The 17,775-nt window shown below is 45.2% G+C and overlaps 1 protein-coding gene across 1 annotated transcript; it reads left to right on the top strand.

The window, feature by feature from the left end:
- The first annotated feature begins 3,044 nt into the window (after positions 1 to 3,044).
- Positions 3,045 to 5,455, top strand: LOC109192689. The gene is made up of 3 exons (XM_019343382.1): positions 3,045 to 3,272; positions 3,897 to 4,070; positions 5,081 to 5,455. The coding sequence occupies exons 1-3, from the start codon at positions 3,132 to 3,134 to the stop codon at positions 5,126 to 5,128; spliced, it is 363 nt and encodes a 120-aa protein (XP_019198927.1). The 5' UTR covers positions 3,045 to 3,131; the 3' UTR covers positions 5,129 to 5,455.
- The last annotated feature ends 12,320 nt before the right edge of the window (positions 5,456 to 17,775 follow it).

Raw genomic sequence — 17,775 nt, forward strand, 5'->3', positions numbered from 1 at the left:
CCTTATGTTTTGTACCTCAACAATTTTGTCTTTCTAACCTTAGTAAGGGTAAAGTTAACCTTTCACACATGTTTTAATGTTCAAGCTTTCCCTAGCAAGACATTTCATTCATTTCCCATGCTAGCCAAATCTTAAAACCTCCACCTTCTCTCTACAAGAAATCTTAGCTTTCTCTCCAAGCTAGAAGAAGGGTTCTCTATCTTTGCAAGATTCCACCTAAAGTTTCCACCTTTCTATCTCTGTAGCATAGGAAAGCGTAAGATCTCTAGTTGTTTAGTGTTTTTAGCTAGCTTTAAGGTATTTTTATCTTATTTTGGTGTTTTCCTTGTGGTTTGGTTTGGTGAGAAGTCCTTGGTGAGGAAGAGCTTCAAGGTGAGGCTTAGGAGGGTAAGAGGAAAGTGGTTTTAGTCTACAAAGGTAACCCATGCTCTACAAAACCTATTTTATGCTTGCTATTGGTATTTCTTGGCTTCTATTTGGTGATTCTTGATGTTGTGAGTGATTTGATGCATGATCTTGTGATAATGCATGTTTAGAGCTTGTATTTAGGGTTCTTGAATGCTTTTCTTTGAGCTATTCTTGGGTTCAAGTCATATCTTTGTTGTGTGTGAGGTTTTGGGTGTTTTGGACTTGAACTTGGCTTTGTTGATGATTTTCCCGGAAGGGAATTATTGGAGTACAGGGTGTACCCCGCAGGCGGAACGGCGGGCAGTGGCCTACCCGCCACCCCACCCGCGGGGAACAAGGTGGCTTATGGAGTGTACCCCGCGGGCAGGCCCATGGGTGGGGGCCTACCCGTGGCCCCACCCGCGGGGAACATATGTGGAGATTGCGGGGAATTGCTCCCCGTAACCCTTTTCCTTTTGGTATGTGATGTTTTGACCTCCCGTTGTTAGATTATTGAGCTTTTGTGATTCTTCTTGATGTTTCGTATGTCTAGAACGATGTGTTAGGGATCCATGTTAGGATTTGGCGTCTTGAATCGTGCTAAGGGTCCAACCTTGTGATTCATTGGGTTAATATGAGTCTTGAAGGTTCGTTGGAACTATTTTGATTTACCTGTTTGATGAGCATGCTAGTTTGATGTTGTTATGCTAATATGTATGGTTTGTTCCTTCTTGTGGAGGATTAGCAACTCGTGTTGCCAATCATTTGGTGTTGGATTGTAGTCCATTGATGTTGAGTATTGCTTCATGTCTTTATTGAAATCTCTTGGTTGATTCTTATGATGTTGTCTTGTACAAATCGTTGTACCCTTTGTTGATACTTGATTGGGCTATTGATGAGCCTCAATCCTCTTGATGATGACAATGTGTGAATATGAATGAGATTGGTGATTTTGTTACTAGAGTTTTGCTCATGAGATCGGTGGTATGTTACTATGAATTTAATGGTACCCTCGTGTACTTGAGATCGGTGGTATACTGATTGGTGGTGTAGATTGGTGGGTGACGACGGTCCCAGACCGGAAAAAGGTTGGACTCAGAAGTACAGGGTGGCAATCGGAGGTACAGGTTGGAACTGTGATAAGGCCTGGGGTAGCCATATGGGTGGTACTAAGGCATAAGGTTGGAACGTGAACTTGTCATTATGTGATGATTGTATTTCCTTGCTTATGTGCATGTCTATGATGAACTCTACCTTGTGAATGGTAGGTTGCATCTAGAGTTGTGGGATGTCGCTTGTGTTTGTGGTCTCTACTGATTTGATTGGAGTTGTTGGTCTTGTACCTTGTTGAGAGTGTGTTATATTGATTGTTGTCTCGTCTCTTAGTTTTCAAATGCTATATACTGTATTCCTCAGTTCCAAATGGTTTTGATCATATCTATGTATATATATTGATACTTAACGTGTATTGGTGGGTTACCAGCTTTATTCGCTGACCGGGTGTTATCCCTTGTCTTTACAGGTTTTGATTAGATCGGAGAGCGCGCTAGATGTGGACTCTAGTTAGCGTAGCTTTGCGTCCCTCTGTTTAGATTTGGGCCTGTGAGTCTTAGATAGTTGCGGCCTGTGTACCTTAGGCATTTGTTTGTTATGATGGATTTTGGTAGACTTAGCCTGTGCACCCGTAGTTTTATGGGTGTGGCATAACACCTTTCCCGGATTATATTAGCTTCCGCTTTTCTGATGTTTGATGTTTATACTGGTAATCTTTGAATTTAAGTTTTAGAAAGGATTGCTGATGCGAGTGATAAAATTGAATGTAACTAAGACAAGTTATAAAATTAGGGAAAATGACATATTTGGTCATGAGTTATACCCATATTGATGATTCAGTCACTAACTTATAATCGTATCCACATTTTATACCCCAAAGTTAGGTTTTCATCTCAACCTGATGGAAAACCCAAATATCCTCTATTATTAGAGGGGTAAAATAAGAAATTCACATCTTATTCTCCTTATTATATTAAAACAACTTTTGCAACATTATTTTTCACTTCACAAGCTTCTATTTCAAGGTTCTGCAACTTCAAAATCATTTCAATAATTAACACTCATATGACTTGTTAGGAACTTGTGTCTCATATAAGGAACCCGAGACTCAATACAAACAAGGGAACATTTGATCACCACCGTATTCAGGTGTGTGAAACACACTGTCCTAAAAGTTTTTAATTTCCCCTACTAAGCAACAAGGTTAATTAATTCATAACTTTTGAGATACAAGATGTCAAAATTTTCAGGTTACTTTATGAAGAATTCACTAAGGGATTAACTTAAGATTTTTAATATGTAACAATTCTTTGCTAAACTCTGGAGTAGCTTAGTTAAAAATCATATATCCTGTCAACATATGAAAATCCTATATATATATATATATATATATATATATATATATATATATATATGAACATATGAGATCACCTTTTTAAATGAGATTGTGAGATCAATTTTTAAATTTTAACCATTCAATTTTTTATTTCAATGGTTCTGATTGATTTGGATGATGGGGCGTGTTTTTTCATATTGTTAGTCATCATTAGTTTTTGGAAATGCCAGATCCTCATCATTAGTTTTTGGAAATGCCAGATCCTCTCCATCCTTCTTACCATGTTCCTCTTTTTTTTTTTTTTTTCATCTGTGAAGACGCTTGCACAAGAATAAGAAAGAAACAACACGGGTTCATGAGGTTTGTTCTAGGGTTTTATTCGAATCGCTTCTTGTTCTCGCTTGGTGGGTGCAAGTTTGTAGCGGAGATACTATGCGAGATTCCAGTCTCCAACGATCGAAGCGCAGGGTGCTGTGTACACGCGTCGAGGAGGAAGGTAATAGGTTTTTATTTATTTATTTGAGTTAATACCATCTGAAGTCCTCCGAGTATAGTGATTTTGTCATGTTTACTCCTAAACTTTCAAATTGACCATCTGTGCTCCTTCGACTTTCAAATTTAACCATTCATGATCCAAGTTAACAACTCATGACCTTCAACTATTAAATTTTAACCAACCATGATCCTTTTAAGAGGACCACAACTGGTTAAATTTCAAAACTTGAAGGACCATGGGTGGTTAACTTGGACCACAAATAGTTAAATTTGAAATTCAAATGACCAGATGGTCAATTTGAAAGTTTAGGACTAAACGTGGCAAAACCACTATACTCAGAAGACCTCAGATGGAATTAACTCTATTTTTTTTATTGAAGTTGTGGGGTGTCAGGGTTTTGGGTATTTTCTTTGTGGGTTTTTCTGATTCTATGGGTTGTGGTCGCGGATGGGTACTCGGATCCGGCGGAAATCTTGGCGGGTTGGGGTGGTGGAGGGTGAAGGCGGTGAACAGAATATTTAAGACTCGCTATACCTTTTCTTCTTTCTCTTCCCTTTTCTTCTTGCATTTTATCTATCATTTTCTGGAGAACCATTGGAATGAACTTTGTTTTGGCACTGTTAGGGAGTCCACAAGTTGATAGGGATGATGCCGATGATCTGGATGATGAGTTTAATCATGCATGCCCAGGGGAATAGCAAGGCTAGACGCCAGTGGCAGGGAGAAGATGTGGATCTCTCTTATTCTTCTAGGCATGAGTCTCAGCAGCCAATACCTCTTCTCATGAATTGTCAGCCTGTAAGTGAGGATCAAACTTACAGCATCAAGATATCAACTCTTTGTTAATGTTTTAAATTACTGTTTCTTTTATCCTGACCTGTGATTTCAATGACAAATGACAGATAAAAAATCTGTTCTTAGAGATGCTTTTTCCCCTCATTCTACCTCTTTGAAACATTCTAATAACTATTTTTCTTAAATATGTGATTATTTAGTCTTTGATCATTTGTCTTCAATGTGGCCAATAGATAGAAGATATACTATTATCCATTATTTGCTTATTTCATCAGTCAAATTATGGTTGTATTAGAAAAATAAATATTTGTTTTACCATATTTTGTTGTGTATTATATTTTCTTTCTGTATCCTATAATTGGAATGTGCATTAATGTTAACAACTGTGTGCGTTCTAGCTGTCAATGACTTTGTGGGTGCCTGTTGACTATGGGTAATCTGTGCATTTCTGTGTATATGTTTATGCACATTTGTCTTTGTACGTGTGCATATTTGGGGCGATGTGTGTGCATTGGTGGTAGTCCCAATATATGTGTGCATTATATTGCTGGTATTTTCAGTTATTATTCAACTGTGTTTGCATGGTATTGGACACTTCATGGAGATACACATGGCTGTGTAAGCGTGTGTGCAAATTTTGGGGTGTGGTGTGTGCATTGGTGATAATTCCAATATATGTGCATTATATTGTTGATATTTTCATTTATTATTGAATTGCGTTTACATAGTAATGGACACTTCATGGAGATACCGATGGATGTGTAAACGTGTGTGCGTATTTTCGGTTGAGTTATGGTCTCCTATGGGCTCTTGGGAGGTGGTGGATGGGTGGGTGCAACAGTGTGCATCAATATGCAATTTAGTGCTTAACTAAGGTTTATGCATATTTGGTCTGCAGTGTGTGCATTGGTGTTAATCCCATATATATGTACGTTATAATATTTATATTTTCAATTGTATTGAACAGTGTGTGTATAGTTTTTGCATTTCATTCCTTATGTATATACGTGCAGGGGACAAGTCACTACCTCATCATTCTAGCGAGGCACTTTGGGGGATGATGACTTTGTCTCTCCTCTACGAGCGCTATTACGACACATGCAGGCTGAACCGCGGTGGTAAGTGCCGAATTATGGGTTGACTAAGGATGAGGTCGCTATGTTTCCTACCATGAAGACTCGTTCTGCAGCTATGAAGTTGGTTGTTCCAATGAATCGATTTAATGCATGTTAGAGGACGGCTGTTGGGGAGATGAGCCTTGGGCCTTGGGTCGTAAGGACCATTGTTTAGTTGGGTTATACGTAGTTCTTTAAGTTATGAAATTAGCTTACAACTTTGTTTTTGTTGAGTGATATTCAATTTACTGAACTGTACTAGTTTAAAATTGTTCCCACCTATTCTTCATGTGTTAATGGATTATTGTGTTGTTTAATTTAATGTTTGAGAATAGTAAAACATGGTCAACAAGTTTATCTCCTAAAGAAATGCGTAATGCACACAGTATTGTCCATGCGTGCACAAACTATATTTGTACACGCACAAACTAACCCACAAGAATACACACACTTATGCATTCTTCTACACTCGTAGCTTTCCTATGTTGTTATTTTGATATTATACTTAAACAACCTAAATGCACAAGCTGTATCATCCTACGCACACACTATTCTAGAGTCCAACCTCATGTACACGCTAATGCATACATTTATACTGTCGCACATAACCTTCTTGCACACACCCAATTACGTGTTACCACGATATGCATACACCTATATTCAGACATGCACGTGCGTGCATATTTGTTTCCACGAAAGTACACACTTTGCAAATATTCTTCATCATCTCTCACTATGTCATGGTACACAAATGACCAAAAATTCTACAGTAAATTCTTACTCGGTTACCAACCTAACACAACAGTCGTACACACGTCTGTGCAGTCGTTAATTGGGCACGATGCAAACGTTGTGCGGTACCTTTTATAGGGTGGTGTGTGCATGTGTCACAGCACCAAGCCTGTGCATTCCTACTGTGGGTACGTTGCACACTCTGTAACTAACCATTACAATGCAGGCGTGTGCATCTCTACTGCTATCAATAGGCACCCACCGTTACAATGTAGGCATTGCTGGATACGTATGCAAAGAAATTGGGAATTAAAAATTATAGGATGCATTCCTACCATTATTAGAACTTCAATAAATATAGACAATATATTCCTTCAATTAAAAATCATTAAATGAACATACATTAGTTTACTATTTCGCCCTGGCATTCAATTCTATTTAATTACAAATTGGATTCTTGATTAATCATGAACATTAATTTTTTTAGATTGATACACAATATTTGATCTCACAATCTCACCTACATAGGTGATCTCATAGGGACCCTCCTGTATATATATACGTAGTACATATACATACATACATATATATATATATATATATATATATATATATATATATATATATATATATATATATATTGCGAATCAAATAAAATAGCCTCAACAGGTAAAAAATGCCGACATATTCTAGTCGTAGATGCAATCCAAATCAACAGCCCAAATTGAATTTTAATTTAAAAACGCGCGGTGACATATTTGTAATTTTGAGTAAATAAGTCAGCTTGTGTATTGTTTCCGAGTGCACATTTGTCCTTCTTCGAGTGCACATTTTCCCTTATTCAAGTACATACTTTTTCTTCATCGAGTGCATCACTTTTATTTCAGTACTTAGTTTCTATTTTGGTGCACATCTTTGTGACTTTGAGTGCAAATCTTTTGGCCTTCAAGTGCACGTTTTGTAGCCTTCAAGTGCATGTTTTCCTTTCTAAGAGTGTATAATTAATTTTCCTTTGAATTATCTCTTTCAGTGTCTTTTTTTTCTCTCACTTGCCTTCTAGTGATCCTCTTTATGCTTTCAAGTGCTCAATTTAATGCCTAAAAGTGTATGTGCCTTACTATTGTGTAAAAAAAAATTTTAAAAAAAAAACTTAGGGGCCGTTTACTAACTTGCAGAAATTTCCAGAAACCGGAAAATAGAAAACAGAAAACATGTGTACGAACACAGTTTTCCATTTTGAAAACTGAAAACAATTTCTGGAAAATCGGAACACACTTAAAAACTGTTTTCGAAATGGAAAACGTAATCATCTATCATCTATTTAGTTATATGTCCTATAAGTCTATAACCACATTACTATGATTATATTCATTATCATCTTATTTTACTTATCTGTTTTTTTTATAAGTCTATAACCACATTACTATGATTACATTCATTATCATCTTATTTTACTTATCTTTTTTTTTTTTTTTTTTTACTTATCTTTCTTTTTTTATAAGTCTATAACCACATTACTATGATTACATTCATTATCATCTTATTTTACTTATCTTGAACTCACGATCTTCCAAATGGAAGTCCAACCCGGGTACCATTAGACCACATAGTCTTAGTTCTATCTTTTCTACTTACTTTACTTATTTAAATTAATTATTTGCTTACACTTTAAAGTTAGACATTATTTACATTATCAAAATTAAGAATTAAACTCTATATAATGTTTTAGATTTTGATTGAACTCAATAGATTATTAGTTCGAATATTTTTAATTATGTTACATCATAATACAAGTTCGGCCCAGATATCGGATATTGAAATCTCACATATATTAGAATTCAAAGTAAAAGTTATATATTCATATACATGTCATTCAAATGAATATATCCAAAACAAAAAAAAAATTAAATATTAGCTCAAAAAATATTAATATTATCTAAACTAAATTTTAGGTAAAATTTGAAAAATTAGAAAACAGAGAACAGTTTTTTGTTAGTACACAAGTTTTCTAAACAGAAAAATTAGAAAACATAAACGAAGTATTTGTTAATTGCAGATCTATTTGCCGTCATGTAGTATCTATTCATATACTTTCACAACCTTCCAAATGGAAGTCCAACCCGGGTACCATTAGACCACTGACCACATGGTACACACACACACACACACACACACATATATGAACCTGGGGGTCCGGATTATACAACTCGTATATATGTTTGAATATAAGAAATAAATAATAAAACGATAAATATTATATTAATTGAGCACAAAACGCTATTACAGAGGTTCGGGACGTGTAATAACAAGACAAATGTTGTAGGAAAAGTATGAGATGCCTAATTAGGACACCGGGGGGTGTTTATATACCCCCTGGCTGCTACGGGCCCTGGGCCCGCGGGAGGAGCCGCGGCCCGCGCCGCAGGACTTGCTCCGCGCGAGGACCCGGCCCTTAGCCGAGCCCGGGAGGTCGGCCCATGCCGACCCCCATTGGGCCGACCCGGGGTGGTTGGTCGACCCCGGGGTTGTCCGCCCTGTATCGCAAGGTCCGACCCGGTCTAAATCATCTGGCTCCGCTCCGGCTCCGTGATTATTCCATCATCAGTCCCCCACTCTCGGGGCTGCGAGGAGTCGTCAGCGCGAGAGAGTAAAATGCACTTAATAATTACGGGGTCCTGAATTATGTTTCCAAAAAATTCAACATTTCTTCCTGTAAAATTCTGGACGCGGTAGAATTCACAACCGATCTGAAATTCAAGCTTGTATCCATCCTTATCAGCTTTAAGAGTCCTCATCCTACTACAACCCTTCCACTTCCCCTTTAAATACCCCCTCCATCTTCCCAAAGCCCCTCCCATTCCCAACACCACACCTTTCCCCCTTTCCTCAAAATTTTCCCCCCTCTTCCCAAAAAATGTGCTCTCTTTCCCCCCCCCCCCCCCCCCCCCCCCGCCCCTTTTCCCCCTCCCTCCCCTATATAAAGTAGCCCTCTCTTCACCCCCCCCCCCCACACACACACAAAAGCTCCCCAAATCTGAAAATTTCTCTCCCCCCCCCCCCCAAAAAAAAAAAATTCCGGCCACACTGCTGCCGCCGACCGCCTCCGCCATCTAGTCGACCCCGACCCCTGCCGAGGCCGACCCACCCCTGCCGAGGCCGAACTGTCGCCGGCCGACCCCCGCCCGGCCGAGGCCGACCACTCTCCGCCGTGTCCTCCCTCTGTGCCCACTTCGTTCATCCCCTCCTTGCTTGAGTCGGGTGAGTTTTGTGCAAACCCTCTTTTAGAGTTCCTTAGCTAGCTTTATGAGCATAGTGCCTCTTGTCGAGGACACGCATCCGGTTGACCTTCCCGTGATTATTAGTTATTGGACCGTCTTAGATTCCATTGACTACACGGACCTCCCGCCTAGTGATGACGAGTCCATTGACTTAGACAGGTTTCCTTCCCCTTACATTGAGCACTATAACATTGAGTACCCATATATAAATCCATTAGCCACGCATCCCCCCTTCCTGTTGACTCCTACGCCACTCCCGGATCCCTTCCCCGTGAATCAATACACTGTACTTGACTCCGCCATCCTTCGGGGACTGGGGTCCTCCTTGAGTCCTCACGATATCGCCGTGGCGAAAGCCTTGGTCGGCCCGTCGGTTGTGGTCCATGTCCCGCCTCCCGGACCCAATTGTTTTTGGGTCCATATTACATCCCTCCTCATGGGCTTGGCTTTCTCGCTTCACCCCTTCATGGTTGAGCTCCTGAACTTTCATCGTGTGTCCGTGGGTCAGCTAGTCCCTAAATCCCACCGGGCGGTGGCGGCCTTCATTCTTCGATGTGTCGAGGTGGATATCCGCCCAAACCTTGCCCTTTTCCACTCTTTTTTCACCGCAGCCAATTCCTCATCTAAGGAGAGCAAGGGCTAAATGGCGTTTTCGGCTCGACCGGGGACGCGGATTATGGGGCACGTACAGGACTTCAACAAGGGTTGGAAGCCCCGGTTCGTCTTCGTCTCTACGGGCAAGGTGCTCCCTTTTGAGGTGCCTTGGGGTGGGTACTTCCGTAAGTGCCGCTGCCCGAAGTCCACCCCAGAGCTTGAGGCCTTGGCTCGGGAGTTTTTGGGTGACACGGCTGACATGTTGGACTCCCAGACCCTTGTTGATCACGAGTCCTTGATCAGGGCGGGCTTTTCTCGCGACCCCCTTCCGCCGCCTCCTCGTGGTGCTGCTCCCCCTCCTCTAGACTCCGCGGGGGAGACCGAGGAGGAGTCTGCGAGCGATGATTCAGGAGATGACGACGTTATTGAGTTGTTAGCCGGACATTCGACGCCTCCTCCTACCAGTTCTGGTTTGTCACCTCGCCGATGTGTCTGCGTGTCTGTTTGTTTATGCGTTTTAATTAGAAGTGCTCACTGGCTTGTCTTGGTGTAGGTATGGCTCCCCGTCGCGCCGCCATTACGAACCTTATTGAGAGCTTGCAGAACCGTGGAGGCGAGGACCCGAAGCGCCGCAAGACTAGCAAGACTAGCCATGCTACCTCGGGCGTCCGGGTTCCCCCAGGTTCCCGGGTATCACGCCGCCGCGAGGCGAGGTCCATCACTGACGAGGACCACATGTCGGATGGTCGTCCGGCCGACCCCACTCCTCGAGCTCCAACGACCACAGCGCCGTATCCGGGTGCCTTGACTGATTGGTCCATCCACCTCCCGCCTGCAGCCTCGATACTCTGTGGGGATGTCCCCCCCGGAGGCTTTGGCACGCAGCCTCCTCCTGCCCCGCGACGCGGCCATGCACGACGACCACGCCATCTTACGCCCTTTGATAGAGGTACGCCCTTTTCTGCTTTTCTTGTTCCTTGTTATCTTGCTTACGCCCTTTTCTGCTTTTCTTGTTCCTTGTTATCTTGCTTTCTGCTTATGCTTGCTCTTGTATAGGCGGTTATCCGTGCCGCGTCCATGGAGAGGGTCCTAGGGAGTACCCGAGAGCAGCTGGAGACCGAGACGCGGGCTCGCCAGGACGCCATCACAAAACTAGTGGCGCTGGAGGGTCAGCATGATGAGTTGATTGCCAGTCGGTTGCGGGAGCGCGCAGCGCATCAGGTGGCCCTGAAGGAGGCCTCGAGGGTGGCTATTGCGGGTTACAAGGACTCCCAGACCTTTGTTGAGGATACGAAAGCCTATATCTCCGTGCACCCCCAGGAGACTTTGACTTATCTTTCGAGCTTCCCCGAGGGGAATGAGTGTTTGGGTTTGCAGGGGATGGAGATGTATGAGGCGGGGGAGTCCTCCATGCAGAGCAAGATCTATTCCATCCTTCGCGCTAGAGATGCATCCTTTGACCCCGCGGCATGGGGCCTGCCCGAGGAGTTGGAGGAGGAGCCAGGTGATCCCATGGATGTGGCGGCGGGAGAGGGTGGCGCGCCCCCACCGTTGGACTCGGCGGCCAACCGCTCGTCGAGTGCAGACTTCGCGGCCGACCTTCTTCGCTTTGCAGGCGTGGATGCCCCCCAGGAGGAGACTCAGGCTGACCTGGGTAGTGATGACGGTGCCCGCGAGGCTACGCAGCCTTGATGTCTTTTCGCGTTGGCGGCCCCTTGTCTTTATTTTGTTGCTCGCATAGACTATCTCTTTTGTTTTGCTTAGATTGGTGTTATTTCGTTATTCGGGTTGTCGCCCATACGCTTCTTTTGCTCATTTTGTTTGCACCAGACTTGTTGGCTTCGCCATGACGTTGTTTGATATGATAGTGTTCGTCTATTTCGTCTTATACATCTGTCTGTTTTACTTGCGCCTTTATCTTAGTCTTTCCTTGTCTTGACTTTCCTTGTGCTTGCCAATGTGGGACTAAAGAGCTTCGACAGTGCGGGAACTTAGCTGGCCCGTCAACGCGGTATCAGCCAGCCCGTTATCGCAGGACTGGCCGACCTCTCGGGTCTGCTGCTGGGTCGCCCCTATAACGTCTTAGCGGTTCCTGAGATGGAGTCCAACGACTCGCGTCCCGAATCCTTCCGTTCGGCGGTAGGTGAGGAAGGACCTCGTACCACCCCTAGGGTGTTGAGGTTGCGTTACGCCCGTCTGGCGATAGGTGAGGTCGGACCTCATATCGCCCCTAGAACGTCTTAGCGATTCCTGAGATGGAGTCTAATGACCCGCGTCCCGAATCCTTCCGTTCGGCGGTAGGCGAGGACGGACCTCGTACCACCCCTAGGGTGTTGAGGTTGCGTTACGCCCGTCCGGCGATAGGTGAGGCCGGACCTCATATCGCCCCAAGAACATCTTAGCGATTCCTGAGATGGAGTCTAATGACCCGCGTCCCGAATCCTTCCGTTCGGCGGTAGGCGAGGATGGACCTCGTACCACCCCTAGGGTGTTGAGGTTGCGTTACGCCCGTCTGGCGATAGGTGAGGCACGCCCCTAGAATGTCTTAGCGATTCCTGAGATGGAGTCTAATGACCCGCGTCCCGAATCCTTCCGTTCGGCGGTAGGCAAGGACGAACCTCGTACCACCCCTAGGGTGTTGAGGTTACGCCTAAAGTGGTCGCCGGGCTGATCGTGTACGCGACCGGCATGTTTGGACTCTCTAGCGCGTATACCCTTCGCGGGGGGACCGGCTTTACGCCGGCCCAACCTGCGCCGGCCGGCCTCGAGGACAGCCGACCCCGTACGGGCCGACCCCATGTCGGCCGGCCTCGGGTAGGCTGGCACTGGGGTGCCCGAGCGCCCGACTTTGTGTGTGCCCATGTTTGTCCCCAAGTCGGGTGTAACACCCCGTGTTACGGATCCTAAAACCAACTGATTAATTAATTAATTAATTAATAACCCAGGAGAAAGAATAAATTATAATGGTTAATTAGGGAAAAGGCCACCATAGCCCATAGGCCCAATTATATAAACCCAACCCCTAAACCCAATAGGAATAAACTCTAAATAAACCCTTGGATCTATAAATAGGGAACTTAGGGAGCACCTAGAACCCCCCCCCCCCCCCCCCCCACGCCTAGACGCCCCATCACCCCAGGAGAGCTCCAAGAATTCCCTTAGAAGAAATCAAGAAAGCAAGAAAGCTTAAAGAAAGATCCTTCATAGCCAAGGAATTAATTAAGGCTAAGAGGTAACCCATGTCTCAACAAAACCTATTTTCATAGCTATGATTTCCCCTCAGGGTTTCCCCACATGATTGTAAATGGCGAATTACTATGATTATTATTGATGTTGATTTAATGATTCCATGGGGAATCTTGATAATCTTGATATTGGGAGTTTCTTGATAATTATGATCTTCTTGATGAATAATTGGGATTCTTGATGATTATGTGTTGTTCTTGATGATTATGATGTTCTTGATGATTAATTGGTATCCTTGATGATTATGTGTTGTTCCTACCGAATCTTGCAATTAGAAGACGAACCGTATTCTTGTTGATATAAAAGTGATTAGAACCCTAGGTTGTATCGTATAATCTTATTCTTGGATTATCGGGGGGGGGGGGGGGGGGGGGGGGGAAATCGCATGTTTGGGTGTTGATTATGATTAGAAAAGCATGTTAGGTTATGTGCCGTTCGTCTATCGTATTTGATCCGTTAATTGTCTATGTGTTGTCGTTAATTACGTTGAAAAGTGTCTAAGCATGGTTTCGGGTTCCACAACGGTTCCCGGGACGAAAAGTGGTGAAAAGAGTCAGTGGGGGGTAGGGGACCCACCACCTACCCGCGGCAATTCGGGTAGCTCCGGCAGCGGGCAGCCGGCGGGCGGGCAGCTGCCCGCCGGGCACCCGCTGCCCGGAACAGTGACAGCCGGCGGGTGGACCCCCACCCACCGGCTACCCGCTGGAATTTCTCCCACCTCGGGACCCCGGCTTCCCCGTTTGATGTTTCCCCGATCCCCGTGGTGTCCCAACTGACCCCGCTTGTCGTGCCTATGTCTAGTTTGATGTTTCGGGTACCGTTCGTAGGTTTATGAGTCTATTATCTTGCATGCTAGTTGAATTGGTATCCCGCTGACCTAGGTAAAAGAAGTATGAACCCCTTAGGACTATTCTTAGTATGTGACGGATCACGCATAGGGTTGTTATACGCTTTATTCCCCTTCCCAATGTGTAATGTGGGTTGCATGTGCTTGCTACGTGTTATGTGTGTGTGTTACCCCAATTCGGTTGCGATCGGATTTGTTATCCTGAGCTGCGGTTCAGAAGCTGGCTGCGGTCAGATGGGTATTCCTGGCTGCGGTCAGATGACATTCTCTTGGGCTGCGGTCCACCGTTTGGTTGCGATCAAACGTTTCTATACGAGCTGCGGTTCGTCATTTATCCTGGCTGCGGTCAGATGACACTCTCTTGGGCTGCGGTCCACTGTTTGGTTGCGATCAAACATTATGATGAGCTGCGGTTCATCGGTCGGTTGCGATCGACCTCCCCGTGTTGCGATGCGGGGCATGGTGCTGCGGGGCTGTGTCAGAGCTATATGCGCTGACCCTCATGTATGGGCATGCGATCGGTCCTGTGGCGCCAACAATGTGCGTTATGTGTGTGATATGGACGAGTTGTGATTATGAGTGCCTTGGGATGTGACTATGGGATTTATATTAGGGATTGTTTATGATGGGTTGTGATTATTGTTTATGCTTTGCCTTATCTGCCTTATCTATCGTGAACTGCATATGCTCGTTATAACTATTGCCTGTGTCTGACCTTATCTGTCGAGTCATTCCCGGTTTTAAAAGCTAGAGTTCGTAGGATATATCTTCATGCTTATAATGGTTTTCATATATCTATATATATCTCTATATGTATTGTATTTCAACGCGTTGGAGTGGGTTACCAGCATCTCTCGCTGAACAGATATATTTGGCTTTCAGGCACAGAGGATTAGAGCACTGGAGCGCGCTAGATCTGGAGCGTAGAAGTAGTATAGTTTCCCTTTCGGCCTGCGTGCCATGTTATGCATTTATATTTCGGAGGATAGTAGTTAGACAGCCTGTGCACCTGGGTTCTCTAGCCTAGGTGTGGCATAGCACCCTGTACACTTATGTTACGCTTTGGGATTTAATGAGATGTTACCTTTATTATATAAGTTTTAAATGTCTTGAAAATCAGGGGTGTTACAGTTGGTATCAGAGCCTAAGTTTGACCCTAGGAAAGACTCTTAAGACCGGACTTTAGGACATTAAGCTTGAACTCTAGGTATTTAGGAACATAGGACTCAGGAATCTTAGGACGCGCGGTGAGATTGTGAAACCTACACATAACCTCCCCTCACTTTATCCCTCTCTAATATTAGGAATCCCTTCCCCACTTATTATATCAAGATTGAAACACAAAATAACATCGACCTTTAATCGCCAGGAATGGCACCCAAGAAGAAACAATCAGGAGCACCGGGACACCCCTCTCAAGAAATCTTGAATCAGGCCCTACAACGCCTGACCCAAATTGCCCAGGCACTAAGTACTATCGTACCCCAACCTCTGCCAACAGACGAGAACTTGGAAGTCCACCACCAAGTCTTGACACATCGACCACCCACCCTCTCGGGAGACGAAGACCCCACAACCCTCGAGGAATGGATTGAGACATTCGACAAGGTGTTCAGGACGACCCAATGCCCCGAACGCCACCGGGTCAGGATAGCCTCCTTCTATTTCAAGCACGAGGCCGACAACTGGTGGGCCCGCGAGGGGCCTATGTACGAGCAAGACCCCGGATTCAACTGGGAGGACTTAAAGACGAAGTTACGAGAACAGTTCTACCCCAACCACCTGAAGGCCGCCATGTGCGAGGAATTCCTCAATCTAAGACAGGGGATGGCCCCGGTCTCAGAATACTACCAACGATTCTGCCGACTGGCTCGCCTCGCCCCCGAGATAGTACCCACCGAAGGGATCAAAGTCAGGAAATTCCTAACGGGCCTTAAGCCCAAACACCAGAGGTCCTTGGCCGCCCAAGAACCGAAGACCCTCGGAGAGGCCTATCCCAAGGCATGTCAGCTACAACAGGTAGCGGACCCGCCTCCAGGGATGCAACTGGGGTATAAAAGGAAACCCGAAGGAAGTCGCCCAATTCTCGCCAAGGAAGCTAAGAACCCCAAAACCGCTCCACTTGACCAAACCATCACGCCGACTACCCGGGGAAGAATCCTCACCCTAAGCAAGGCCAGGATCGGAGATAGCAACATAGTCTCCGGAACCTTCCTAGTGCACGCCACCCCAGCTGTCATATTATTCGACTCAGGGGCTACCAACTCGTTTATAGCAACCGAGTTCGCCGCCCAGCTCGGTCTTAACGCCACCACCGAGGTCCGACTCCAAGTCAAGGTGGCCTCAGGCAAGGTCATAAAATGTGATCGCATGTACGAGCATGTAATGATCACCATTCAGGGAGTGGAATTTCCCAGTAACCTGATCCAGTTTCAATTGGATGGGATGCAAGTAATCTTGGGCATGGATTGGCTAGGGAAGTTCCAAGCGCAAATCCTGTGCGGAGAGCAGAAAGTGGTCCTACGAGGGCCAAACGGTAAGAGGGTGTCGTACCGCAGTGCCCGCCAGGATCCAAGGATCAAGCTGATAAACATGATGAAAATTAAGAAGTATCTGGGCCAAGGAAACGAGGCCTTCTTATGCTCAGTCGAAGACCTCAACGCCAAAACACCCGAACCACAAGCCATCCCAGTGGTGAACGAGTTCACCGACGTCTTCCCAGACGAGATTCCCGGGGCACCCCCGACCAGAGAGGTCGAGTTCACTATAGACCTCATGCCGGGCGCCGCCCCGATCTCTAAACCACCCTACCGGCTAGCACCAAAGGAAATGAAGGAACTGAAAACACAACTCCAAGAACTACTAGATAAGGGTTACATCCGACCCAGCACCTCCCCATGGGGAGCACCGGTATTATTCGTTAAGAAAAAGGATGGGAGCATGCGCCTGTGCATCGACTACCGGGAACTCAACCAAGTTACTATAAAGAATAGGTACCCCCTTCCCCGAATAGATGACTTATTTGACCAACTCAAGGGGGCAGGGGTATTCTCGAAGATCGACCTAAGATCCGGGTATCACCAGATCCAAGTGGCCAAACCGGACATCCAGAAAACGGCCTTCCGGACACGCTACGGCCACTACGAGTTTACCGTAATGCCTTTCGGCCTCACTAACGCGTCTGCCATATTCATGGACCTCATGAATCGAGTATTCTGACCTCACCTGGATGACTTCGTCATCGTGTTCATTGACGACATCCTAGTCTACTCCCGAAATAAAGAAGAACATGAGAAGCACCTACGCATATCTCTGCAAACCCTCAGGGAGAACCAACTCTACGCTAAATTCTCCAAGTGCGAATTCTGGCAAGACAGCGTAGCCTTCTTGGGCCACGTGATAACCAAGGAAGGGACTAGGGTGGACCCCGCTAAGGTTCGCGCCGTTAAAGAATGGACCACGCCGAACTCACTCTCGGAAGTCCGAAGCTTCTTAGGTCTAGCGGGCTACTACAGGAGATTCGTACCTGACTTCACCAAGATAGCCCAACCCCTCATTAAGCTCATGAAAAAGGAAACCCCCTTCCGTTGGGACAACGGCTGCATCTCGGCCTTCCAAGCATTGAAGGATAAACTAACCACTGCACCCGTGCTAGCCATACCCTCCGGGTCGGAAGGGTTTGAAGTCTACAGCGACGCATCCAAGAAGGGGTTAGGATGCGTACTAATGCAAAATGGCAAGGTAATAGCTTACGCATCCAGGCAACTCAAAACCCACGAAGAAAATTACCCCACCCATGACCTCGAGCTAGCCGCTATCGTATTCGCACTGAAAATTTGGAGGCACTACCTGTATGGAGTACAATGCAAGATCTACACCGACCATAAGAGCCTGAA

Source organism: Ipomoea nil, unplaced genomic scaffold, assembly GCF_001879475.1.
Source record: "Ipomoea nil cultivar Tokyo-kokei standard unplaced genomic scaffold, Asagao_1.1 scaffold1830, whole genome shotgun sequence".
Lineage (NCBI taxonomy): Eukaryota > Viridiplantae > Streptophyta > Magnoliopsida > Solanales > Convolvulaceae > Ipomoea > Ipomoea nil.

What these genes read in the sequence shown, in the direction of transcription:
- LOC109192689 (XM_019343382.1), top strand. Translation starts at nt 3,132, where the DNA reads ATGAGGTTTGTTCTAGGGTTTTATTCGAATCGCTTCTTGTTCTCGCTT. An exon ending in TACACGCGTCGAGGAGGAAG is followed by an intron (nt 3,273 to 3,896) that starts GTAATAGGTTTT and finishes TGGCACTGTTAG; the next exon opens with GGAGTCCACAAGTTGATAGG. An exon ending in TTCTCATGAATTGTCAGCCT is followed by an intron (nt 4,071 to 5,080) that starts GTAAGTGAGGAT and finishes ATATACGTGCAG; the next exon opens with GGGACAAGTCACTACCTCAT.